The 26,772-nt window shown below is 36.7% G+C and overlaps 1 protein-coding gene across 4 annotated transcripts in view; it reads left to right on the top strand.

Annotated features, from left to right (window-relative positions):
- Positions 1–26,772, top strand: part of EXOC6B (exocyst complex component 6B) — a 762,215-nt gene that overhangs the window by 352,973 nt on the left and 382,470 nt on the right. For 3 of the 4 annotated variants that reach the window (XM_055400057.2, XM_055400058.2, XM_055400059.2), the window contains exon 8: positions 19,462–19,530. The exons of the other annotated variant lie outside the window; for it this stretch is intronic. In XM_055400057.2, coding sequence (XP_055256032.1) covers positions 19,462–19,530 — 69 coding nt within the window. The remainder of the gene's footprint in view (positions 1–19,461; positions 19,531–26,772) is intronic. 4 annotated transcript variants of the gene reach the window in all.

The raw sequence follows: 26,772 nt of genomic DNA, 5'->3' as shown, positions 1-26,772 counted from the left end.
GACTAAAGGATTGAATCCTTGTTTCTTATGTCTGGTGCATTGTTAGGCAGTTCTTTACCACTAGTGCCACCTGGGATGCTCAAGTTTGAGAAGGATAGGTATTAAATCTTTTTCGAATATTTAGGATGATTCACCAGTGAAGCCATCTGGTGTAGGCCTTTTGTTTATTGGGAGGTTTTTGATTAGTATTCAATCTCCTTGCTAGTAATCAGTCCATTCAGCTTTTCTGTTTCCTCACTATTCCATCTTGGTAGACTATATGTTTTATCTGTTTCTTCTAAGTTGTCCAATTTGTTGGCATATTATTGTTCATAGTATTCTCTTACCATTCTTTGTATTTTTGTGGTATTGGTTATAATTTCTCTTTATTCCTGATGTTATTTGACTCCTCTTGCTTTTTTTCTTGCTTTGTCTAAGGCTTGTCAATTGTATTTTTCTTGTTCAAGAACCACCTCTTTGTTTCATTGATCTTTTTTATTGTCTTTTTGCCTTTACATACTGTTCATGGTGTTCTCAGGGCAAGAAAATTGAAGTGGTTTACCATTCCCTTTTCCAGTGGAACATGTTATTTCAGAAAATGAGATAGTTGGATAGTCAGCATCACTGACTCAATGGACATGAGTTTGAGCAAACTACAGGAGATAGTGAAGGACAGGGAAGCCTGGTGTGCTACAGTTTATGGGGTCTCAAGGTGTCTGACATGTCTTAGTGACTGAACAACTGTCTTTAATTTCTATTTCATTTATTTTTGCAATGATCTTATTATTTTCTTCTACTACTTTGGACTTTGATTTGTTCTTCTTTTTCTAGTTCCTTAGAATTAAAATTAGATTTCTGTTGTTTCTTGAAGTATTCCTGTACTGCTGTTGACTTCCCTCTTAGAACTATATTTGTTGCATCTCAAAGACTTTAGTATGTAATATTTCCATTTTTCTTTGTCTCTATGTATTTTTTTTAAATTTTACTTTTGATTTCTTCAGTGACCCACTAGTTGTTTGGTAGCATATTGTTTAATTCCCATATTTTTATTTGTTTTTTGGTTCAGTTTTCTTTCTGTAATTGATTTCTGTTTTCATAACATTGTGACTGGGAAAAATGCTTAATATAATCTCAGTCTTCTTAAGTTTATTCGTTTAATTTATTTTTTAATTAGAGGAAAATTGCCTTACAATGTTATGTTAATTTCTACCATATAACAGCACAAATCAGTCACAATTATATATGTATTGGGTACATTCCACGATTCTACATTTTTACTACCCCCACCACATTTTATGTTTTTCATGTCATATTTTGTATTTTTTATGTTTCCTTGGAAAATTATTATATTTTTTTTGGCTAAGTTTACTTTTGTCTCTTAAGCTTTATGGTAGCTTTATAAGTGCTTGATTGGCTACCTTCTTTTTAAAAATTTTTAATTAAATTATTTATTTTTATTGGAGGATAATTGCTTTACAATGTCGTGATGGTTTTTGCCATACATCAGCATGAATTTGCCACAGGTATATGTATGTCCCCTGCATCCTGAACCTCCCTCTGACCTCCCTCCCCACCCTGTCCCTCTGGGTTGTCCCAGACTACTGGCTTTGGCTACCCTGCTTCATGTATCAATCTTGCACTGGCCATCTATTTTACATATAGTAATGTCCATGTTTTAATGCTATTCTCTCAAGTCATCCCATTCTCCCCTTCTTCCACTGAGTCCAAAAGTCTTTTCTTTACATCTGTGTCTCCTTTGCTGTCCTGCATATAGGATCATTGGTACTGTTTTCCTAAATTCCATATATATGTGTAAATATCAGTATTTGTCTTTCTCTTTCTGACTTTAAGCTCCAGGTTCATCCACCTCATTAGAACTGTCTCAGATGCATTCCTTTTTATAGCTGAGTAATAGTCCATTGTGTGTATGTACCACAACTTCCTTGTCCATTCATCTGCCAATGGACATCTAGGTTGTTTCCATGTCCTGCTGCTGCTGCTGCTGCTAAGTCGCTTCAGTTGTGTCCGACTCTGTGCGACCCCATAGATGGCAGCCTACCAGGCTCCCCCGTCCCTGGGATTCTCCAGGCAAGAACACTGGAGTGGGTTGCAATTTCCTTCTCCAGTGCATGGAAGTGAAAAGTGAAAGTGAAGTCGCTCAGTCGTGTAGGACTCTTCAGCTATTGTAAATAGTGCTGCAGTGAACATTAGGCTACATGTGTCTCTTTTAGTTCTGATTTCCTCGGGGTGTATCTTGCTTACGTTTTTCCATGAGATTTTTACTTTCATGTCTTTTCTTCTTATCAGTTAGTCTTCTTTTTTTTCAACTTAGGGAATTCCCTGTAACATTTCTTGTAAGTTCACTTTAGTGGTGATAAACTTTTTTGCCGTGCTATGCTTAGTCACTCAGTTGTGTCCGACTCTTTGCAACCCCAATGGACTGTAGTGTACCAGGCTCCTCTGTCCTTGGGGATTCTCCAGGCAAGAATACTGGTAGCTATGCCCTCCTCTAGGGGACTTTTCCAACCCAGGGATCAAACCCAGGTCTCCTGTATTGCAGCAGATTCTTCACAGTATGAGCCACCAAGGAAGCTAACTTCTTGAGCTTTTGCTTATTTGGAAAACCTTTACCTCATCTTTAATTTTGAATGATAAACTTGTCAATTAGAGAAATATCGGTTGGAAAATTTTTCCTTTTAGCAATTTGAATTTGCCATGCCACTCACTTATGGCCTGTAGAGTTTCTTCTAAGAAGTCTGCTGGAAGCTTTATAAGGATTTATTTATTTATTTTTTTGGTATATAAAGAGTTTTAAACTGTGGAAAATTCTGAAAGAGATGGGAATACCAGACCCCCTGACCTCCCTCTTGAGAAACCTATATGCAGGTCAGGAAGCAACAGTTAGAACTGGACATGGAACCACAGACTGGTTCCAAATAGGAAAAGGAGTACATCAAGGCTGTATATTGTCACCCTGCTTATTTAACTTATATGCAGAGTACATCATGAGGAACGCTGGGCTGGAAGAAGCACAAGCTGGAATCAAGATTGCTGGGAGAAATATCAATAACCTGAGATATGCAGATGACACCACCCTTATGGCAGAAAGGGAAAAGGAACTCAAAAGCCTCTTGATGAAAGTGAAAGAGGAGAGTGAAAAAGTTGGCTTAAAGCTCAACATTCAGAAAACTAAGATCATGGCATCCAGTCCCATCACTTCATGGGAAATAGATGGGGAACCAGTGGAAACAGTGGCTGACTTTATTTTTCTGGGCTCCAAAATCACTGCGGATGGTGACTGCAGCCATGAAATTAAAAGATGTATACTCCTTGGAAGGAAAGTTATGACTAACCTAGATAGCATATTAAAAAGCAGAGACATTACTTTGTCAACAAAGGTCCATCTAGTCAAGGCTATGGCTCTTCCAGTGGTCATGTATGGATGTGAGAGTTGGACTATAAAGAAAGCTGTGGTACATATACACAATGGAATATTACTCAGCAATTAAAGAGAATACATTTGAATCAGTTCTAATGAGGTGGATGAAACTGGATAGCAAAAGAGACACAGATGTATAGAACAGTCTTTTGGACTCTGTGGGAGAGGGCGAGGGTGGGATGATTTGGGAGAATGGCATTGAAACATGTATATTATCATATGTGAAATGAATCGCCAGTCCAGGTTCGATGCATGGTACAGGATGCTCAGGGCTGGTGTACTGGGATGAACCAGAGGGATGGGATGGGAAGGGAGGTGGGAGGGGGGTTCAAGATGGGGAATACATGTACACCCAGGGCAGATTCATGTCAATGTATGGCAAAACCAATACAATAATGTAAAGTAATTAGCCTCCAATTAAAATAAATAAGTTAAAAAGAAAGAATCTGGAAAAAAAAAAGAAAAAAGAAAGCTGAGCACCAAAGAATTGATGCTTCTGAACTGTGGTGTTGGAGAAGACTCTTGAGAGTCCCTTGGACAGCAAGGAGATCCAATCAGTCCATCCTAAAGGAGATCAGTCTTGGGTATTCATTGGGAGGACTGATGCTGAAGCTGAAACTCCAGTCCTTTGGCCACCTGATGTGAAGAGCTGACTCATGGGAAAAGATCCTGATGCTGGGAAAGATAGAGGGCAGGAGGAGAAGGGGATGACAGAGGATGGGATGGTTGGATGGCATCACTGACTCAATGGACATGGGTTTGAGTGGACTCTGGGAGTTGGTGATGGATAGGGAGGCCTGGCATGCTTTGGTTCATGGGCTCGCAAAGAGTCGGACACGACTGAGCGACTGAAATGAATGAATGAAGTTGTTTTTCTCTCATTGCTGTTAGGGTTCTCTCTTAGTCCTTACTCTTACCATTTTAATTATAATGTGTCTTGGTGTGGTTCTCCTTGGTGTCATCTTTCTTGGAAGTCTCTTGACTTCCTAGACCTGGATGGCTGTTTCCTTCCCTAGCCCGGGCAAGTTTTTCAGCCATTATTTTTTCAAATATGTTTTCTGACCCTTTCTCTTATCTTTCCCTTCTGAAACGTCTATAATGTGAACATAATTCCTTTTGATGTTATCTCAGAGATCCCTTGAGGTATATTTACTTTTTTAAATTCTTTTTTCATTTTGCTCCTTTTCCTCGGTGATGTCCATGTTTTTCTTCCACCTCATTGATTCTTTCTTATATTTTAATCCAATCTGCTGTTGAATCCCCGAAGTGTATTTTTCAGTGAGTTATAACTTTTGTTTAGTACTTTCTTATATTTTCTGTCCTGTTGTTGAGAATTCATTCACTGTATTCATTCATTCTATTCCTGAGTTTGGTGAATATCTTTAAGACTGTTACTTTAAACTCTTTATCAGGTTGGTTTCTTATCTGTGTTTCATCAAGGTCTTTTTCAGGGCATATGTTTTGTTAGTTGGTTTTGAAATATGTTCCTTTGTCTCTTCGTTTAGCCCGACTCTCTGTTTGTCTAAATGTGTTAGGTGAAACAGCTGTGTCTCTCAGTCTTACAGGAGTGTTCTTTATAAGATAGGATCCGTGCAGCCTGGAAGCACGGTCTTCCCTGGCCACCAGAACCAGCTGCTCACAGGCTGTCTCTCTGTGGACTGTGCATGCCCTCCAGGTGTGAAGGGACCTTTGCAGCTTCATGGGGAGGTTGGAGTGTGGTGCACTTGTCCGGCCTGGTTTTGATGTTAGAAATCTGTTTTGAATCTTTATATCTTACTGTGGTATATTCAGATGTTATTGCTTAGTTCTAAATGCCTAGACAGAACTTTAAAAATCTTTAGAAGTAGTGAACAGTTTGGTTTGAGAATGTATTAGAGTCATCAGAAACATTATTTTTGAAATATTGGAAGGTAGAGTGCAAAGAACCATTTAAGATGATATATTATTTGTGAGAAAGTGGCCAGTAATACCTCCAGAGAGTAGGGCTGTTGTGAGGGTTGACTGGAGTAATTTGTATGATGTTCTGTCATAGTGCTTGGCACTTACAATGATACCAGTATATAATAGTTAACATTATGGCATTCTCACTGTGCTTTTTTTGCAATAAAGGTGAAATATATCTTGATATATTTTTTGATGATGTACCAAAAAATGGTGATGATACCATTTACTGTAAACAAACAAACAAAAATCTATTGAAATAAAGCAATATTGAGCAAGACATAGTTTGAAGAAGCAGGGCGTATGATTTCTGCTTTGTTCTAAGGTTACTTAGAGCTTCTGCATTCTTAGAATACTCATTGTTGCCACATTTCTGGCACATCTCATATTCTGTTTGTTACCTCTCTTAATTTGTTTACTTTTTTTTTGTTTAATAATGTTAGTGAGTCGTGGTCACTGTTACCCACACAGCTCTTAATATAGTGTGGCTCAAATAAATGTTTTTGACCAAATGATCCATGTCAGGTTTAACTCTTAAGAGTTGGTGGGTGTCTTTTTTGTAATGTGTTTAACAGGACTCAAGTGCTAATTTAAATACAAGTGTTGTATAGTTAGTGTAAAGTCTTCTGAAATGTCTTTCTGATTATAGTACTTAACTAATTTTGAGGTAACAAGTTGTGTTTGTTTTCTAGAGCTGCCATACCAGAATTCCACAGGTTGCATGGCTTAAACAACAGAAATTTATTTTCTCACAGTTCTGGAGGGTGAAACTCTGAAGATCAAAGTGGCAGCGGGGTTGGTTTATCCTCAGGCCTCTCTTCTTGGCTTGCAAATGGACACCTTCTTGTTATGTCCTCACATAGCTTTTTCTCTGCTTGCAGGCCCCTGGTGTGTCTTCCTCTTCTTATAAGGGCATTGTACTATTATATTAGGGTTCCAGCTTTATGATTATTTAACTTTAATTACTTCCTTAAAGGGACTGTTTTCAAATGCAGTCACTTTGTGGATTCGGGCTTTAACATATGAATTTTGAGGAGACACAGTTCAGTCCATGATGAGGTGACTGTAAAAAACACAAGATTTGTGTTTAGAAAGTGTAAGTTCTGTCAACTTTTGTGCTATTGGAGGAAGTCCTGTAATTTCTCTAAACATCTCTTTTCTCACCTATAAAGTAGTGACAATAATTAATTAATGTTAAAATGCTTATGTAAAATTGTGGTTATTATGATATTTGATCCAAATTTCAAGCTGTTTATTTCAGAATTTTCTTTTGACAGGATGGTAACAAAATGAGTGTTATTTCTCAGTAAGTTAAAGTGAAATAAAGGATGCTATTAATACCGTCATAGTTTAGATTAGAGGTTATATTTGGGCAACCCATGGGCCAGAAACAGCTTCCAGAATGGTTGTTGCCTTATACAGTGCTTAAAAGTTTTAGAGTTTGTTTTCAACTTTTAAAAGTTAGTTAAATTCACATAAAAAAATGTGTATTTCCAACCTAGTCTTTTTCTAAGCATGGTAGTCATATTTCAGCACTGAGCTGCAAGGTTGCTACAGAGGATATGATTTTTCCACAATCCCTGTTGTGACGCATGTTGGATATTACCATTTATCATCTTATTTGTGCTGGTGCTGAGGGAAATATATTATTACTTTTAATAAGTATGTATTAAAAATAGGAAAATGGAAGACATACTGTCAGGACCACGTTTGGGAAAAAATAATGACAATATAGTTAATTGTAAAAACGAGTAGTAGTCCAGTATATTGTTAAGAGAATACACTTTAATGTGCTGGACTGCTTTGCTGATTCCCTGTATCCACTAACCCCTGCTGGCTTTGTGTGTTCTATTTCTGTTCTTGATGAAAACTGGTCTGTTAAGGATAAATGTAGTCAAATGAAAAGTAAATACCTGTATTTATAAACAAGTGTCAATAAAGACAGTTGACAGAGTTGAATGAAAGCAGTGTGACATGCTTTAGGTATTTTATTTTGCTTTTCTTATTCCTGGTAGTTGATCTTTTAAGTCTATCCATTGGCAGAAATTTATTATGGCTCACATTGATTTAGGATCTTAATTTTTTTTCTTTTTCTGATAGTGTAAAAGTTTTGTTTTGAAATTATTTGCCTTAATTATAAAGGTCTATCTATCTTTTCAGGTCTTCTAGATTATCTACTTTATGTACTCGTTGCTTTTTCAGCCCCCACTTTAACTATGTGCTAAGTTGCTATTAACCCCGAATTGGGAATGTACTTTCCCCCATTCCGTCTCTATAATACCAAATTCTACTTTTCCATGAGGACTAGTTGAATCTCACCTCTTCTGTACTTATTTGTAAGAATTTTTGATTAAATATGCTACATGTCAATTAAAGTATAGTTGATGTACAGTGTGATATATTGATATACACACACACATGCACGCACAGACTCTTCACTTAATATTCCATTATTAAATTTGGAGACTTTTTTCTCTCCGAAAAATGATTTTGAAAGTCAATTTTATTCTTCATTCTTCCCCACTGTCCCTGTTAAATTTGTCATTTGAAATAAAGTGGTATATTTTATCCGTCATATTTGAACTCTCAGTACATTGACTTGTTTTCTGAGAATGACATCCTTCCACATTATCACAATAAAATAATCACAGTCAGGAATTTAATATATAACTAATATACAAATTTTCCCAGGTGTCCCAGTATTATAGCAGTTTTTTCTTTCATTTTTTTCCTGCAATCATATGTAGACATGTATCACATGTTGCATTTAATTTTTATGTATATTTATTCTCCTTTAATGTTTTTGTATTTAGGTACATATGGTACACCCCCATGATTAGATTCAGGTTAATCATTTTTGGCAAGAATATTACAGAAGAAGGACTATGTTCTTTTCAGTGCATCATATCAGGAAGTACGCAGTTGATTAAGGTGGTGTCTACCAGATTTCTCCACTGTTTTTTACCTATTGGTTTTAGAATTGATGATTCTTTCCTGAATCATGTATTACTATGGTTATTATAAAATAATGATTTTTCTATCTTTACCATTTGATTCACATTGATTGGTTGGCATTCTTCTAAAAGAAGAAATTTACTTTTCTCCCTTTCCTTTTTTTTTTTGCCTAAGTGTTGGCACTTATATATATTTTTAATGTACAGCAGGGTATAGTCCATTCTTGTCTTTCAGTTTGATTCTCCATTTGTTCCAAATTTGGTTAGTGGGAGTCTCATCCGTTGTCCTCTGCTGTGTCTTTGTCAATTCTCAGCATTTTATTTGTTTTCTCGCACAGAAATGGTTCACTCCAGGTTTTGCCCCAGCCCTAGCATTATCTATTTTGTCAAAGAGTTCTTGTTCCTTTTACTGGAGAACGGTATTTAGAAGCCAAGATATGGGCATTGGGTATGCTCCTTTTGTGGACAGAATTAAGAAATATATGTACTACGCTGACAGAGATATTTTTATAAATTGTAAGTTAAATCTGATGCTTATAATTTATACCTGATATCATAGTTCTTTCTCTTCTGTTGCATATTTGTGTGTCTGAGAATTCTGGTTCCCAGAATATTAAAATGTTTACTCATTTGCCTAATTATAATGCCCCAAAATAGTTGCAGAATTTCTATGCATATATCACTAAAAGCAGTAAACTTACTAAGTTCAAGATTTCTTTGCTGTTCTTTTCATCTTAAATGCAGTGGAGCTGTATTGTTCAAAATGTTTTGTTCATATGTTTCTTGGCTATTTTAGTTTCTCGTGTGTGCTCATTATCCAATTTATATATTCTTAGGCTCATTTGTTTCTTTCTGTGTAATTTTTGGAGGTTCCCTATCCTTATGAATTTAATTTTTTGAGTATATGAAATATGAACATGGTTCAAAAGGCAGAGTTATATAAGACAGTATGTTCACTGAAATCCCACTCTTCCCTTTATCTCTCCCTCCTGATTTTACCCACCCTTTGTAAGTAATCAATACTGTGAGTTTGTGTTTGTGGCATGTGTACATACTCTTTCTCATACCTTATATAACATTAACAGTATAATGCATATATATGTTTTGTACTTTTTTTTTTCATTTGAAAATATATCCTGAAAATAATAATTTTTATATCAGTTCCTGGAAATCGTTCTCATTCTGTTTTTACTACTAAATTGTACTCCATTTTTGAATGTACCATAGTTTATTCATCTAATCTCCTGTATCTAGGAATTTAATGATTTAAACTCTTTTCCTATAAAAGTACAGTGTTTCTGTTATAGAGCTGTTTTAATTAGCTCAACAAAATACTAACAATATCAGGTACTGTCAGGGTGCAGGACAGCTGTGCATTTGCTGTGAAAATGCAGGATGGTTCAGTCAGTTTGGAAAGAGTCTGTTAGTGAATTTATAAAGTTGAACATACACTTACCGTATGACCCAGCAGTCTCACTCCTAGGAATTTACCCATCATGTTTACACAGTAACATCTACCTGAATTTTTATAGCAACTTTATTCATACATTGCAGAAAGTAGAAGCAACCCAAGTGTTCTTCAGTGAGTGAAGAGATAAATGAACCACGGTATATCCATAATTAGAGTGTCACTTTGAAGTAAAAAGTAAACTATAGATACATGAAACAACACAAATGAATCTCAAATGCATTATGCTGAATGAAAGAAGCCAGATTCAAAGGTTACATATGGTATGAGTCTCTTTATATGACATTCTTGAAAAGGCAAAACTCTAGGCACAGGAAATGGATCAGTGTTTGGCAAGGACTGAACGTTGCGGAATAATTTGACTACAGAAGGGCATGACGGAAATTTTGGGGGTGGTGAAACCTTCGTTTAAATTCTAGATTGTGACAGTGATTATAGGACTAGATGGATTGTTTTAGAACATAAAGTTGTTATAGAAAGTTGTCACTAGAAAGGATGAATTTTCCTGTATGCAAAATACCTTAAAACTTAAACAAGTTTTATAGTAAACCCCCAAACCTGAGAATTGTTTTATATATAGTTGGAGATGTTTCTTCAGGTTAGGTTTCTAGATTGGTGCTTCAAGGAATAAATGCTCGTGTAGTCTTGGATAATGTGAAATTCTGCTCCATAGAGGTTGAACCATTTTCTGCACCTCCCCACTACCAGCCATGTATGAGATGCTTATTTTCTTACAGCTTCTTTCAGGGAGGATTTTGTTAAGTTTTTTATTTTTTGCCAGTTGCATAAATGAAAAATAGTATCTCTATATAGTTTTAATTTACATTCCTATTACTATGGGTGAAATGTGGTATCTGAGAAGTTTGAGAGACATTTGTATTTTTTTCCCCAGTAAACTATCTGTTCGTTTTTTTATCCATTTTTTAATTTTGTTTTTTTTCCTTCAATTTTTATTATTTGCTTATATTTTAAGGATGTTAGTTCTTTACCTATAGTAAGATTTTCTTCTACCTACTTTTGATCAGCTTAACTTTTCCTCCTCTTAAAACTTTTATATTTAATACCACATTCATGCTAAATTTCCTTTTTGCCTGATAGTTTAGAGTTTTTTAGCATACAGTCTCTCTCTCTTCAGTTGCTAAGTCTTGTCTGACTCTTGCGACCCCAGGGACTGTAGCCTGCCAGGCTCCTCTGTCCATGAGATTCTCCAGACAAGGATCCCGGAGTGGGTTGCCCTTTCCTTCTCCAGGGGATCTTCCCAATCCAGGAACAGAACCTGGGTCTCCTAGACCCAGCAGCTTCTTTACCGACTGAGCTATGAGGGAAGTCCTAGCATATGGTAGACCATTGTTAAATAAAGATCAGTTGAATTTTAATTTCCTAAGTGTTCAGGTTCAAGAAGAGAATTCTTAAAGGACTCTCATTTGATTTGGTCACAAGGTTTTTTGTAATGCCTCAATAAGGAGAAATGCTGTTATCTTTCCTGATTTTCTTCTGTTTAGTGCAAACACTTGAATAAATTAAGTGGTAATCTACGTAGGGATTTTGCAGGAAGAAGTTGAATAATTTGTGAGATGCTCAATAGAAAAATACTGTACTTTTAGGGTAGGGCTCTGGTCAGGGAACTCTGAATGCAGAGTTCCAAAAAATAGCAAGGAGAGATAAGAAAGACTTCCTCAGTGATCAATGCAAAGAAATAGAGGAAAACAACAGAATAGGAAAAACAAGAGACCTCTTCAAGAAAATTAGAGATTCCAAGGGAACATTTCATGCAAAGATGGGCTCAATAAAGGACAGAAATGGTATGCACCTAACAGAAGCAGAAGATATTAAGAAGAGGTGGCAGGAATACACAGAAGAACTGTACAAAAAAGATCTTCACGACCAAGATAGTCACGATAACGTGATCACTGACCTAGAACCAGACATCTTGGAATGTGAAGTCAAGTGGGCCTTAGAAAGCATCACTACTAACAAAGCTAGTGGTGGTGATGGCATTCCAGTTGAGCTGTTTCAAGTCTTGAAAGATGATGCTGTGAAAGTGCTGCACTCAATATGCCAGCAGATTTGGAAAACTCAGCAGTGGCCACAGGACTGCAAGAGGTCAGTCTTCATTCCAATCCCAAAGAAAGGCAATGCCAAAGAATGCTCAAACTACCGCACAATTGCACTCATCTCACACGCTAGTAAAGTCATGCTCAAAATTCTCCAAGCCAGGCTTCAGCAGTATGTAAACTGTGAACTCCCAGATGTTCAAGCAGGTTTTAGAAAAGGCAGAGGCACCAGAGATCAAATTGCCAACATCCGCTGGATCATGGAGAAAGCAAGAGAGTTTCAGAAAAACATCTATTTCTGCTTCATTGACTATGCCAAAGCCTTTGACTGTGTGGATCACAATAAACTGTGGAACATTCTGAAAGAGATGGGAATCCCAGACCAGCTGACCTGCCTCTTGAGAGACCTGTATGCAGGTCAGGAAGCAACAGTTAGAACTGGACATGAAACAACAGACTGGTTCCAAATAGGAAAAGGTGTACGTCAAGGTTGTATATTGTCACCTTGCTTATTTAACTTATATGCAGAGTACATCATGAGGAACGCTGGGCTGGAAGAAGCACAAGCTGGAATCAAGATTGCTGGGAGAAATATCAATAACCTCAGATATGCAGATGACACTACCCTTATGGCAGAAAGTGAAGAGGAACTCAGAAGCCTCTTGATGAAAGTGAAAGAGGAGAGTGAAAAGGTTGGCTTGAAGCTCAACATTCAGAAAACAAAGATCATGGCATCTGGTCCCATCACTTCATGGGAAATAGATGGAAAAACAGTGGAAACATTGTCAGACTTTATTTTTTTGGGCTCCAAAATCACTGCGGATGCTGATTGCAGCCATGAAATTAAAAGACGCTTGCTCCTTGGAAGGAAAGTTATGACCAACCTTGATAGTATATTAAAAAGCAGAGACATTACTTTGCCAACCAAGGTCCGTCTAGTCAAGGCAATGGTTTTTCCTGTGGTCATGTATGGATGTGAGAGTTGGACTGTGAAGAAAGCTGATCGCCGAAGAATCGATGCTTTTGAACTGTGGTGTTGGAGAAGACTCTTGAGAGTCCCTTGTACTGCAAGGAGATCCAACCAGTCCATTCTAAAGGAGATCAATCCTGGATGTTCATTGGAGGGACTGATCCTAAAGCTGAAACTGCAATACTTTGGCCACCTCATGTGACGAGTTGACTCACTGGAAAAGACTCTGATGCTGGGAAAGGTTGGGGGCGGGAGGAGAAGGGGACGACAGAGAATGAGATGGCTGGATGGCATCACCGACTCTGTGGACATGAGTTTGAGTATACTCCGGGAGTTGGTGATGGACAGGGGTGCCTGGCGTGCTGTGATTCATGGGGTCGCGGAGAGTTGGACACGACTGAGCGACTGAACTGAACTGAACTGAACTGATCAGGGTATTCTTGTGTGTTCAAAGGCTTAGAATGTTTTTTATACTTTTACTCACTCTAGTCACTTAGAATCCTGTCTTCTAGTTTGTTGGTGTGTCTGTGGTGTTAGTCCAGTCTGTTAGAGCTTATGTCCAAATGAATTCTACCCGTTTTTTCTCTGAAATTTGTAAGTCAAATAGTTCAGAAATGCACACTGGTAAAAAATATTTGCCAGGGACTTCTTGGCTTCTGGACATAATATAGACAGTCACAATTGATCTTCTGAATTCAAAGGCAGTGCCCCATTAACTAATCATTTGTTGTTTTCTCTCTTGAGAAAAATACCTGGTACGTTTTAGTGACTTGAGATCCAAGTAATTTTCAGAAATAGGTACCAAGTCCCTGCATTCATTTATCAATACCAAGAAACCAAAATTACCAGAATTCTGTTTTATGTTAAGTGCTAATCAAAAGTATTTTCAAGATCAAGAATGACCCAAATAATTGGTGAGAAGCATATCTAAATTTTCACAAACTTCTGTCATACTCTTTTTAGAATGTCCACCTGCTTTGAAAGAGTTCATGAGAAAAAAAATGAGGTGTGTTTGTGTGTGTGTGTGTGTGTGTATATCTATCGGGCCGACCTGGAGGGAAAGCAGGTAGATTTATCTGATTGTTACCTACAGATACTCTTTCCCCCACCTCCGTTCACTAGTGAGCCTTTAAAGTTGTGGAGAGAACTAAATTCTAACTCCTTTTTTTTGAGGGGAAGTTTGCGTTATAAAAATATTAAATGAATATATCTGATAAATTTTGAGTGTCATTATTTTAAAACAAAAATCTTCTTTAAAAAAACTAAATCATTTTCCTTATCATTTATGAGACTAACTTATCTACTAACTGTTCTATTTTCAGAGATTTCCTTTGACTTGAACTAAGATATATTAGAAAAGAAGAAAAACATATCATAAAACAAGATCCTGATGTTTTGTAAGAATTTTCATAATGTGGAATATTCTTTCTTTTCTTCTTGGTATCTAATATTCCCACTTCTCCCCTGAATTTTTATATCTTATCTAATGTATGTTTTGTGCAGAGGTTCATAGACTATTTTTTTCTAGGTGCTTTTCATTAATCCTATTAGCTTTTCTTATTTTGCAGTATCTTCTGTCTGCAGACTTTTTTGGCCGTCTATGTAGTGGCATTATGTGACAGCTGGTGTACTGATGGATATAATGGTATTTAACAACAGATAGTCTATACACAATAATTATGAATAATTGCTTTGACTAAAGCTGTTAATTTTTATCGTAGTATATATAAGATTGAAATAGTCAAATTAGCCTTATAGATTGGTATCTAATGGCACATGATCTCTGGTGGGTATGTGAATGTATAATTGTTGAATGTAGTTGTTGCCTCGATTGTATCTCTCTGTGGATGTTGTAGGCCAGTCATCCATAGGTTATTTTAGCAGCTTATTATCTGTTAATTTAAAATATATCCAAGTTTTCTTAATTCCATGGGCTTCCCAAGTGGTGCTAGTGGTAAAGAACCCGCCTGCCAGTGTCGGAGACTTACGAGATGCAGGTTCGATCCCTTGGTTGGGAAAATCCCCTGGAGAAGGGAATGGTAATCCACTCCAGGACTCTTGCCTGCAGAATACCATGGACAGAGGAGCCTGGAGGGCTGTGGTCCATAGGATTGCATGGAGTTGGACTTGAGTGAAGCGACTTAGCACTAGCACTCTCTTAATTTATATAATATTATATTGTGCTCTCCTTATCTGCCACCTGACCTGCCTCCTGAGAAACCTGTATGCAGGTCAAGAAGCAACAGTTAGAACCAGACATGGAACAATGGACTGGTTCAAAATTGGGAAAGGAGTACATCAAGGCTGTGTATTGTCACCCTGCTTGTTTAACTTAGATGCAGAGTACATCATGTGAAATGTTGGGCTAGATGAAGGAAAGCTGAAATCAAGATTGGTGGGAGAAATATCAGTAACTTCAGACATGCAGATAACACCACCCTTATGGGAGAAAGTGAAGAGGAACTAAAGAACCCCTTGATGAAAGTGAAAGAGGAGAGTGAAAAAGCTGGCTTTTCAACATTTTTTCAACATTCAGAAAATGAAGGTAATGGCATCTGGTCCTATCACTTCATGACAGATAGATGGAGAAACAACGGAAACAGTGACAGACTTTATTTTCTTGGGCTCCAAAATCACTGCAGATGGTGACTGCAGCCATGAAATTAAATGATGCTTGCTCCTTGGAAGAAAAGCTATGACAAACCTAGAAAGCTCTAAAAAGCAGAGCCATTACATTGCCAACAAAGGTCCGTCGAGTCAAAGCTATGGTTTTTCCAGTAGTCATGTATGGATGTGAGAGTTGGACCATAAAGAAGGTTGAGTGCCGAAGAATGATGCTTTTAAACTGTGGTGTTGAAGAAGGCTCTTGAGAGTCCCTAGGGCTTTAAGGAGATCAAACTGTTCAATCCTAAAGAAAATCAGTCCTGACTATTCATTGGAAGGACTGATGCTGAAGCCAAAGCTCCAATACTTTGGGCATCTGATGTGAAGAGCTGACTGATTAGAAAAGACCTTGTTGCTGAGAAAGACTGAAGCCAGGCGTAGAAGGGGATGACAGAGGATGAGATGGTTGGATGGCATCACTGACTCTATGAACATGAGTTTGAGCAAGTTCCGGGAGATGGTGGACAGGGAAACCTGGTGTGCTGCAGTTCATGGGTTTGCAAAGAGTCAGACATGACTGAATGACTGAAAAACACCGAATAGTGTGCTCTCAGGCATAAATTTCTTGGTTGTGTGTGTGTGTTAAGTCACTTCAGTTATGTCTGACACCTTGCGACCCTATGGACTGTAGCCCACCAGGCTCCTCTGTCCATGGATTCTAGGCAAGAATACTGGAGTGGATTACCATTCCCTCCTCCAGGGGATCTTCCTGACCCAGGGATTGAACCCATGTCTTTTATGCCTCTTTCACTGGCAAGCGGGTTCTTTAGCACTAGCACCACCTGGGAAGCCCGGATTTCTCAGTTACATAATCTAAAATTTTACCTACTATTTGCTCTTCCCTGACAATAAAGAAGTTTGAAGGGACTTGCTTCAGAAACTATATAGGGAATTAGGCAGCTGCTGTCCTTGGTGATGAAATTATTTCATGTGAATTTTTAAGGAAAACAACTAGTTAAAAAAGTGGGATAATCTTAAGTGTATTGTTTGTGACTACTGTTGGTATGAAGATAGATCTGTTTGAACTAGAAAAATACAGACTGCAGTATCTTAATGTCTTGAGTTCCTGACTGCCATGCAGAGGAAATGTTTAACTATTTTAATCATGTTTCTGTATCTCAGAAAGAAAGCCCTTATGAAAGGAAATGACAGCGTCCTACCACAAAGTTATCTCTTATCAGTTATAGTCTTAGTTGATAATGATTTGTCAAAGTTGGACATGTGTAAAATGCAAGGGCTGGCTGTGTTATTTACTTTGGAAAGGAAAAATTAGATGGAGCTGATAAAGACGGAGTCATGGCTTTTGTTAGGAGACAGAAACCATTAAAGGCAGTCATTGTTAGCTTAGGAAAGTGTCCTTGGACCCCTCCCTCTGTCCCAGCTGAAACCTAAACCTGCTTGAATCATTCTTTGCAACTTGAGGGGAGGGAGGGACAACTGAGGAGAAGAATGAAGACAGCTCTGACAGAGATTTAGCTTTTTAAATGGGGAGCAAAATGTGGACCTTGAAGCAGACTATTTATTTGAGTCAGGAAACACTGCCTTTTGTTCTGGTACTCACTCCCATTTATTCAGGTTTTGGAAGTTCATTTCTTGTCGTCCCAAACGTGTCGCATTCCTTCACGTACCGTGTGTGCTGTTCTCCTCCTTTCACCTTTCTGTAGATGTGACTCTTTTTCATTAGTGGAAGCAGAGAAAACACATTTAGCTCAAAGCAACATGAGTCAGTGCATGCTTTGCATACCTTTCCTCTCACAGCACTCTCTGGTTTCCTCACAGTGCTCCTAGTGTTCCTCACAGGAGGGAGCATGGAGGAAGAATGATTTATAAATAGTAGACTATTGGGAGGGTGGAAGAAAGTTTGTGAACCTAAGCCCCATTCTGCTCCTTTTTATCTTGATTTCTGTGTACCACCTTCAAGGCAGGAAAGCATGTCCTTAGGAGGACTTAACTGGATTATGATTTCAGAGGCTAAGAAATAGCATTGACAGCCCTTCTACATCAGAGAACTTTAAATAGTTCGAAGCTGAATATGATGGCGTCAAGACAGCCTCACAGAGAATAGATTTGGTTGTAAATATTTGGTGGAGATGACAGAAAAGTCCCTTGTCTCTTCTCTAATTATATTTATTTTTTAGTTGGTCCAGAAAAACCGGTCTTCTCATGCCATTAGTAAAGGGCCCCATTAGGTTATGTGTCACAGATTTCTTGGGAAATTGTCCCCTAAGGTGGGATGTTCTTACTTTAAGGATGGGTCTGACATTTGAAAGGGCTAAGACTCTGCCTGAGCAATGGCTAGAAGCAGTTTCCTTTGGAATGAAAGGCTTTGAGTTCAAAGCAAAACAAAATAAACTGTATGAAGAACATAGAAACAAATTGTGATTAAATTTGTTGTTTAAAATTAAGTAGAATGTTCTTAGTATTTTTAAAGGTATATATTTCTAAAAATAACTATAATCATTAATTCTAAATAAAAGGAAAAAGTTTAATTTTCCATACGGATCAAAGTAATTCTTTTTATGCATTCCTTTTCTTGTCTTTTTCACGTACACATGTAATTTTTAGGTAATTTAAATACTATTGTAAATATAATTTTATGGGAATTTTCTGTTTCTTCTTTTGAAATTGTTTTTCAGTTAGCTACAGTTTTCACTAGTAGGCTCTGATTTTCTGGAAAAATAAACTAAATTTCCTTGAAATCTTCAGAATCAAAGAGGAGCGACTGTAAAGGTGCTTTAATGTTGTAGTCATTTCAAGGAAGGGTACCTGTAATGATCACCTATTGCCCCTTGTTGTGTTAAGATGAAAATGAATGTCCATTTGTATTCTTAAAGTTAGAATTTTTACATGCTTTTTAATCATACTTTTCTTTACCTACATGGCACCTGTCCATGAAATGTTTTTCTTAGTAATTTGGCAGTGCTCAATAACTCTTCTAGATTTTTTTTTTTTTTTAAGTAAAACTATGCTTTGGCCATGGTGTAGGATCTTGAGCACCTTATCAGTCTTTGGAGTCACAAAAAAGTTTGTTTGGAGTGCTTATAGATACATAATATATTGAGTGAGATTCCCAAACATAGAGATTTAATTTCTGATCTCATGGATGCAAAGCAAATAAACAGACTAGCCAATAAATTTGAACCAATATATAGAGACATGTGATGGTTTTGAAGGGAAAAGAAAGTGGATATTGTACTATTGAATTGCAGGATGAATAGGTTTCATTAGAAACAGCATCTTGATGAAGAATCAGTTTGCCCAAAGAAGATAAGAGGTTTACTTTTATGAAGTAAAGGAAACTGACCTTATAATCATGAATCAGCCCAATCCAATTTATATGTGCCTGCTGCTCGTATTCAGATGAATCACTTTAGTTTTTATTTTAGTCTTTATTTTGACTGCTGTATATCTTCATGTAATTTAGTCTTTTCTTTTTTGTTCTGTTTTGCTTAATATTTGCTTTTCAGTGTTTCCTTTTATTCTTATTTATTTAGGTCAACTAATATTTTCCTTTTTCAGATGAGGAAATTGAGGTCAAAGTAAATTGTGACTTATTCATCATCACAACTGTAATGAATCAGCTTTAGCACTGTGACTGTATTGCAGTTCTTACCTGAAGTTTTTTGTTTTACTTTCCTTTTTTGATGTCTGGGATTAATCTGTATGCATTTTTCATACTATAAGTTGTTGATACTCTAGGTTTGATTTTTCCATTCATTATCTTATTTTTAAAAATATCATCTCCCCTCTCTTCTTGGAGTATTTCTGTATTTGACTGCATGCTGGCTTAAATATTCACAGATTCTAATGCCCTTTCCTGCTTTTTTTTCTGCAGCCTCCAAATGTATCTCTAAGAGCATATGCAAGACCAGAGACACCTGTTACTCTTCTCTGTTATCTGTTTTGTTTTAACACTTTAGTATTAAAAATGAGTGCTGTTGTTCTTCATAGCTTTGTTTGAATATTTTGTGACAATTTTGGTTGTTTTGCAGGTACCTGGGGCCCAAGATTTGGTTGATTTCTCTCCTGTTTATCGATGTCTACACATATATTCTGTCTTGGTGAGTCTTTGGCTTTGCCTAATAAAACTATGTTGAATTCAAATCTTTGCTTTCTCATATTTGATAGTTTTTCTGCTTATTATTAAGGAATAAGAAACTATTATTAAGGAATTGTTACTGTTGTTCAGTCACTAACTGACTAACTCTTGAGACCCCATGGACTGCAACACACCAGGCTCCTCTGTCCTCCACTAGCTCCCAGTTTGCCCAGATTCATGTCTGTTGAGTCAGTGATTCTGTTTAACCATCTCATCCTCTGCTGCTTCCTTCTCCTTTTTGAAAGGAGTATCAGTTATTAAAAAATTATCTTTTCATTTCTTCTTGAATCTTTTATTTATCTTTGCCATGTCATATGTGGTAACTAGTAACATGAATTTCTGTCAGTCATCAACAGATTATTAGATTATAGCTAAAAATAGTGACACACAAATTTGAATTTCTACTGTTAATTTAAAAATGTGGTATTCATATAACAATAGCCTATCTTTAAATATTAAAATAAGATTTTTTTATTCCTGATGGTAATTACTCCTTTGTCATGTAACACATATGGAAAGAGGAACCTGTCTGAGGAGAAATACTGTGGATGTCAGTGTTATTCTAAGAAAGGCTCTTTATCCTTCTTGGTAGTATACCTACATGTGGACACACAGATACATACAATCAGTAAAAAAAATTAAACTCTATAAAGTATCATCAAAGACAAATTGATGAGAGAAGCTCATTATCAATACAATTTATAGCAAAATTCAGTGAATATTCTATCAGGTTTTCAGTCTATTTGAATATGTCTTATTGCCTAGTGTGTTATCCATATTCTTTCCTTATGTCTTTACCATAGTATCATTACTCCAGATAGTCTGGGTGGACTTTATGGCGTGAAGTGTTTTTGGTAACCTCCAGCAGCTTGAGAAAAGAACTGATCGCTGCTTCTCCTCTCCTTCCTCCTCTCTCTGTTGCCGTCTGCTTCCCTCTTCCCCTCTCCCTCTGTTCTCACTCTCTATTCCTTTTCTCTGCTCATCATTCTTCTGTATAAAAATGGGGCTTCCCTGGTGGCTCAGCTGGTAAAGAATCCGCCTCCAGTGCCAGAGACCTGGGTTTGATACCTGGGTTGGGAAGATCCCCTGAAGAAGGGAATGGCTACCTACTCTAGTATCCTGGCCTGGAGAATTCCATGGATTGTATAGTCCATGGTGTCACAAAGAGTCCGACACAACTGAAGCAAGATAACATTGTATCAAAACATCTAAAATAAGTTGACTACTTCTTTTTAATATCATGTGTGTGAAAGTCACTCAGTTGTGTCTGACTTTTTGCCACCACATGGACTGTAGCCTGCCAGGCTCCTTTGTGCATGGAATTCTGCAGGCAAAAGTACTGGAGTTGGTAGCTATTCCCTTCTCCAGGGGATCTTCACAACCCAGGCATCGAACCCAGGTCTCCCTCACTGCAGTCATATGCTTTAACATCTGAGCCACCAGGAGAATTAAATAAATTATATACATCTTAGTTTGTGGCATGCTTTTTTTTGTCATTTCATACAAGGTCCCCTGTTGCATTGCATTTTATCATGGTTTTTCCATTCATCTACTGTCCATAACTCCACTTGTCTCTCATCCCCAATTATACTGACTCTATTATGTTTAACATATGATCATGGTTATATTTTTCTTTTTAAAAAGTATATAGTAACTTTGTATTTGATTTTAACTTATTCAAATAGTATTGTCTTATGGACCTAGTTCTATTTCATATCTTTTTTTTTTACTACTATTTTTAATATCTGTTCCTCATTATAATTTGTATATTTCATTCATTGCCTCCTGCTTATATGTGATAGTTAATTGGTCCCATTTGTATTTGCTGTGTTTTAGTTATCTATTACCTTAGTGTGTGTTAGTCACTCAGTTGTGTCCGACTCTTTGTGACCCCATGAACTGTCGCCCACCAGGCTTCTCTGTCCGTGGGATTCTCCAGGCAAGAATGCTGGAATGGATTGCCATTCCCTTCAGTTAACTCTTAAATTGCCTAATATATTCTGCTGTAACAAATAAATACCCTCTTATGGACTTGTAAGTTTCTATACTTTAGGTATGAAATTCTTGGTTGTAAGGTATATGTATAATAGTTAATTTTACCAATTTCTAGTTTCTGATAACTTGATGGGTAATGATAACATTTAAATTTTCATTTCTCTGATTCCTGGTAACATTATGCTTCTCTCTTTGAACATAATAATCCTTTAAGATTTTTCTTCTCTGCCTACTGTTAGTCTTTGTTCAAGTTTTCGTTGGATATCTTGTTTTTGTCTTTTCTGTTTGCTGGAAAGAGACATTTCAGGCATTCTTCCAATATTGTAGATACTAACAGTGTCAGTTCAGTTCAGTCGCTCAGTCGTGTCCGACTCTTTGCGACCCCATGAATCACAGCACGCCAGGCCTCCCTGTCCATCACCAACTCCCGGAGTTCACTCAAACTCATGTCCATCGAGTCGGTGATGCCATCCAGCCATCTCATTCTCTGTCGTCCCCTTCTCCTCCTGCCCCCAATCCCTCCCAGCATCAGAGTCTTTTCCAGTGAGTCAACTCGTCGCATGAGGTGGCCAAAGTATTGGAGTTTCAGCTTTAGCATCAGTCCTTCCAATGAACACCCAGGATTGATCTCCTTTAGAATGGACTGATTGGATCTCCTTGCAGTCCAAGGGACTCTCAAGAGTCTTCTCCAACACCACAGTTCAAAAGCATCAATTCTTCAGTGATCAGCTTTCTTCACAGTCCAACTCTCACATCCATACATGACCACTGGAAAGCAGTTTAGGATATTGCAAATATCTTTTTTTCCAGTTTGCCACCAGATTGTGTTATCTTTCATGAAATATAAATCTTTGATTTTAATATAATTAAGTCAATCAGTAGTAACCTTATAATCTGTACTTTTTGAGTTTTGTTATTTGAAAAATCCCTTTCTCTTCTAGGTCATAGAGCGTTCCTTTTCCATTACCTTTAACATTTTACCATTCGCATTGTAATTTTGATTCATCTTGTTTTCACTGTTGTATATAGTATGAGGTAGGGGTCCAACTTAATTTTTTTTCTGTGTGATGAATTCAGTTTTACTAATCCCATCTATTACATAATCTGTACCTTACTCAGTAATTCCTGATAGTACTTCTGGCATCCACTAAATATTCATATTTGTATGAATCTGTTTGTGTCTCAGCTCTATAATTGTGATATTTGATTTTTTAATATACCTACATATATAGTAAAAGAAGTCCTTTTTCATTTTTCCTCTTTTAAATTGCTTTCACTATTTATAGATCTTTATTTTTCCATATATATTTTATGATCAGTTTGAGTTTATATGAAATAAGTCCTTGAATTTTTATTTGAATCAGTTGAATTTATAAATAAGTTTTGGGAAAAAGTGATCACTTTATAATGCTGCTGCTGCTGCTGCATCCCATTTGTGGGAGAATAAGGTCTACTTTAAAGTTATTTAATTAAGTTTTATTTTTCTCTGTTAATAGTCTTGGGCACTTTTTGTTTAGTTACTGGCAGAACACTTAGTTTTTGTTGCTATTTTCTGCTTTAATTTCTAAAATTATTGTTGATATTGAGAAACACTATTGGGTTTTATAAGTTAACCTACATCTGGTAACCTGCTCAATTCTTTTGTTAGTTATTATACTTTGTTTTTTGGTTTATGATAGGTTTTCTGTGTGGTTGATCATAGTATATGCAGATATTTACTTTGTTTCTTTTCTTCCTAACTATTTATCTCTCTTCTTTCTATTGTGATGTTGTATTGACCAGGATCATCATTACTTTGCTGTTCAGTAAAGTGATAATGGACATCCTTCTCTGATTTCTAAATTCAAAGAGAGAGTATATAAAGTTTCTCCATTAACTGATGTTTGCAATAGGATTTTGGTAAATATTCTTTATCTAGTTATTCCTAGACTTATAATTTTTTTTATAAAAGCATAAATGAGTATTTAATTTTATTGAATTTGTTTTCCAAATATATTGATAAGATGCTGTGGTTTTTATTCTTTAATTCATGAAGGTGATGGCTTTCACTGGTAGATACTTTTGATATTAAACAATTCTTTTATTCTTAGATAAATCCAACTTGTTAAGGATGTAAATCACTGCCTTTCTTTAACTCCCTGTGGAATTTGACCTCTTTTTGTCTATTTTATTTTTAATCTTTTTTGTATTTATGTATATGGCTATGAGTAACACAGGCCTAGTGTTGTTCTTACTCGTATTCTTCTTTTTTTTTTTTAAATATTTTCCTATGTGGTTTGTAAGTCAGTGTTATTTTAACCTCATTAGAATTGTTGAATATCTTTCCCTTTTTTCTGTCTTATGAAATGATTTATATAACATAAACGTTATCTATTTATTGAAAATTGAGTAGAAATCACATTCAATAATATGCATTTTTCATTTGCCACATACTTCCTCCTCCTTTTCCCCATATTATCTTACTTCTATGACCCACTCCAGTATCCTCATCTGGAAAATTCCATGGACAGAGAAGTCTGCTGGGCTATAGTACACAGGGTTGCAAAGAGTCAGGCAGGACTGAGTGACTAAGAGCATATGCTTCATGATTTTGTTTACTCTCTTCAATAGTATGTATGACTAAAGAGCCATATTTGCTTATATAAAATTTTAAGTTTTATTATAAGCTTCATAATTGTAAAATCAAGTGAATATTTCCTCATAAAGTATATGAAAATGGGTAGTTTGTTTAATTTAATGTTATATCCTCAGTACTAACAAGAGTTCTTTGTGTAGGTACTCAATAAATATTAGTTGAATGAATAGATAAATAAGTGGTACCTGAAGATGGATAGGGCTTCCCTGGTAGCTCAATCAAGGACTTATGCTTTTACAAAATTATAATCTGTCAGGAAATAAGTTGCAACATTTGAATGACTAGAATATGACAGCACTGTATCTTATCACTGTGTGTATGCTGGTTCCTCAAGTGAGAAATCTAGTAATGATTCATCACAATACTAAAGTAATAAGTAGTGGTGTTAAGCAGGTCACCCAGACCTCAGCTTTCTCATGTATAAAAAGTGATGATGATGTTAAGTTGCATCTTACTCTTTGGGACCCCATGGACTGTAGCCTGTCAGACTCCTCTGTCCATGGAATTCTCTGGGCAAGAATATTGAAGTTGGTAGCCATTCACTTCTCCAGGGGATCTTCCCAACCCAAGTACTGAACCCAGGTCCTCTGCATTGCAAGCAGATTCTTTACCATCTGAGCCACCAGAGAAGCCCAATGATTACCTACTTAGTGCAGTTATGGTATGGTATGAACGTTGCCTGGCTTAGTGCATAGTTGGCATTTAATAAATGGTAGTTAATATGTCCGGAGAAGGCAATGGCAAGCCACTCCAGTACTCTTGCCTAGAAAATTCCATGGATGGAGGAGCCTGGTAGGCTGCAGTCTGTGGGGTCGCTAAGGGTCGGACACGACTGAGCGACTTCACTTTCACTTTTCACTTTCACACATTGGAGAAGGAAATGGCAACCCACTCCAGTGTTCTTGCCTGGAGAATCCCAGGGATGGGAGACCCTGGTGGGCTTCTGTCTATGGGGTCACACAGAGTCGGACACGACTGAAGTGACGCAGCAGCAGCAGAAGTTAATATGTCAAAAAGTATGTGTCTCTGATGCTAGTCATGAGACATGTTACAAGTACTTTTCAAAGTATATGATAAAGTATAGACATGTTGATAGAGATTGTAGTTTCTGCCATCAACATGCAATCTTTATCAATTATTTAAAGTTCACATTCTTAAATATACACAGTCTATATAGTCTTAAATTGTGAGAACGAAAAAGGGGGCATTAAGCTGCCCATTTCAAAATGTATTCAATAATATTGAAATATTTATAGTGTTTGTAAATTTTAATGTATTGTTGATATGGCAGAAACAGGCCTCTTTCCCCATTTATAAAGTTTCTTACAAGTTTTGAAAAGGTGCAACCCTCAACTAGAGTGGTAAGAAGTCAGCTATATATTTTTTGGAATACATGTTTAGTTTTTAGATGTTGCTGTAGTAGACCTATACGGACTTTAAATAAGAACTCAGATATCTCATTTACTAAAGCAAGAGCCAAATCATGTATAACTTCTAGGGTTGAATCTTTTCACAGGTTTTTGGCAGCCATAATTTGTCACTTTTCTGTATTTGTTTCCTTATTCTCAAATCACTAATTTGTATTATTGTGTGATAAAAGGTAGTTCCTCGTAATGTTAATGACATGGTATTTAAAAATAGATTGCTTAATATAAATATTCTTAACATAAATATTTTCTTATTTCCTGATGTAGTTCATATTAGCATTTTACTTGTTGTTTAGTCTCTAACTCATGTCTGACTCTTTGTAACCCCATGAACTGCAGCGTGCCAGGCTTCCCTGTCTTTCACTATCTCCCAGAGTTTGCTCAAACTCATGTCCATTGAGTCGGTGATACTATTCAACCATCTCATCCTCTGTCTCCCCTTTCTCCTCCCGCCTTCAATCTTGCCCAGCATCAAGGTATTTTCCAGTGAGTTGGCTTTTCACATGAGGTGGACAAAATTTTGGAGTTTCGGCTTCAGCATCAGTCCATCTGATGAATATTTTGGTTAATTTCTTTTAAGATTGACTGCTTTGATCTCCTTGCAGTCCAAGGGGCTTTCAAGAGTTAGGCTTTAAGAAAAGATTTAGGAATAGAGAAATGAGGAGTGAGGAGAAAATAAACCTTCTTTCTCATTCTTTTCCATTCCTATATTTGTCTCGACTTCTTCATTTTTCATTCTTTCATCAACCCAGTGTATTTATCTTCTGTTTATACCACTACCCTGAATCTGTATCTTACTGGACTTTTTAGCAGCTTTTGACTTTGTTGATAGCTTACAATTTAAAACTAAGTTAACTACTTAATCCCTTCCTATTTTAATAACATAGCCAGATCTCAAATCTTGCAAGTGTTACCTCTTAAATATAGTTTTACTTCACCTTCTTCTTTCCTAAAATGATTGCCCTAGTTTAGATTCTCATCAAGATTACTGAAAACTGTCTCCTAACTGTTCTCCCCACCTTGTATCATAACCCCTCACTCACTTCTCACTGTAGTGTGTTAATAATCTATCATATATATCTAATCAATGATGTCTGTGTAAAATGCTCTAATTGGTCATCTGTGGAGTAAAATGTAGAAGCATAGA

Source organism: Moschus berezovskii, chromosome 11 (genome assembly GCF_049115385.1).
Source record: "Moschus berezovskii isolate FMDL1 chromosome 11, NW_MosBer_1.0, whole genome shotgun sequence".
NCBI lineage: Eukaryota > Metazoa > Chordata > Mammalia > Artiodactyla > Moschidae > Moschus > Moschus berezovskii.
This window is presented reverse-complemented; position numbering and strand designations above follow the sequence as displayed.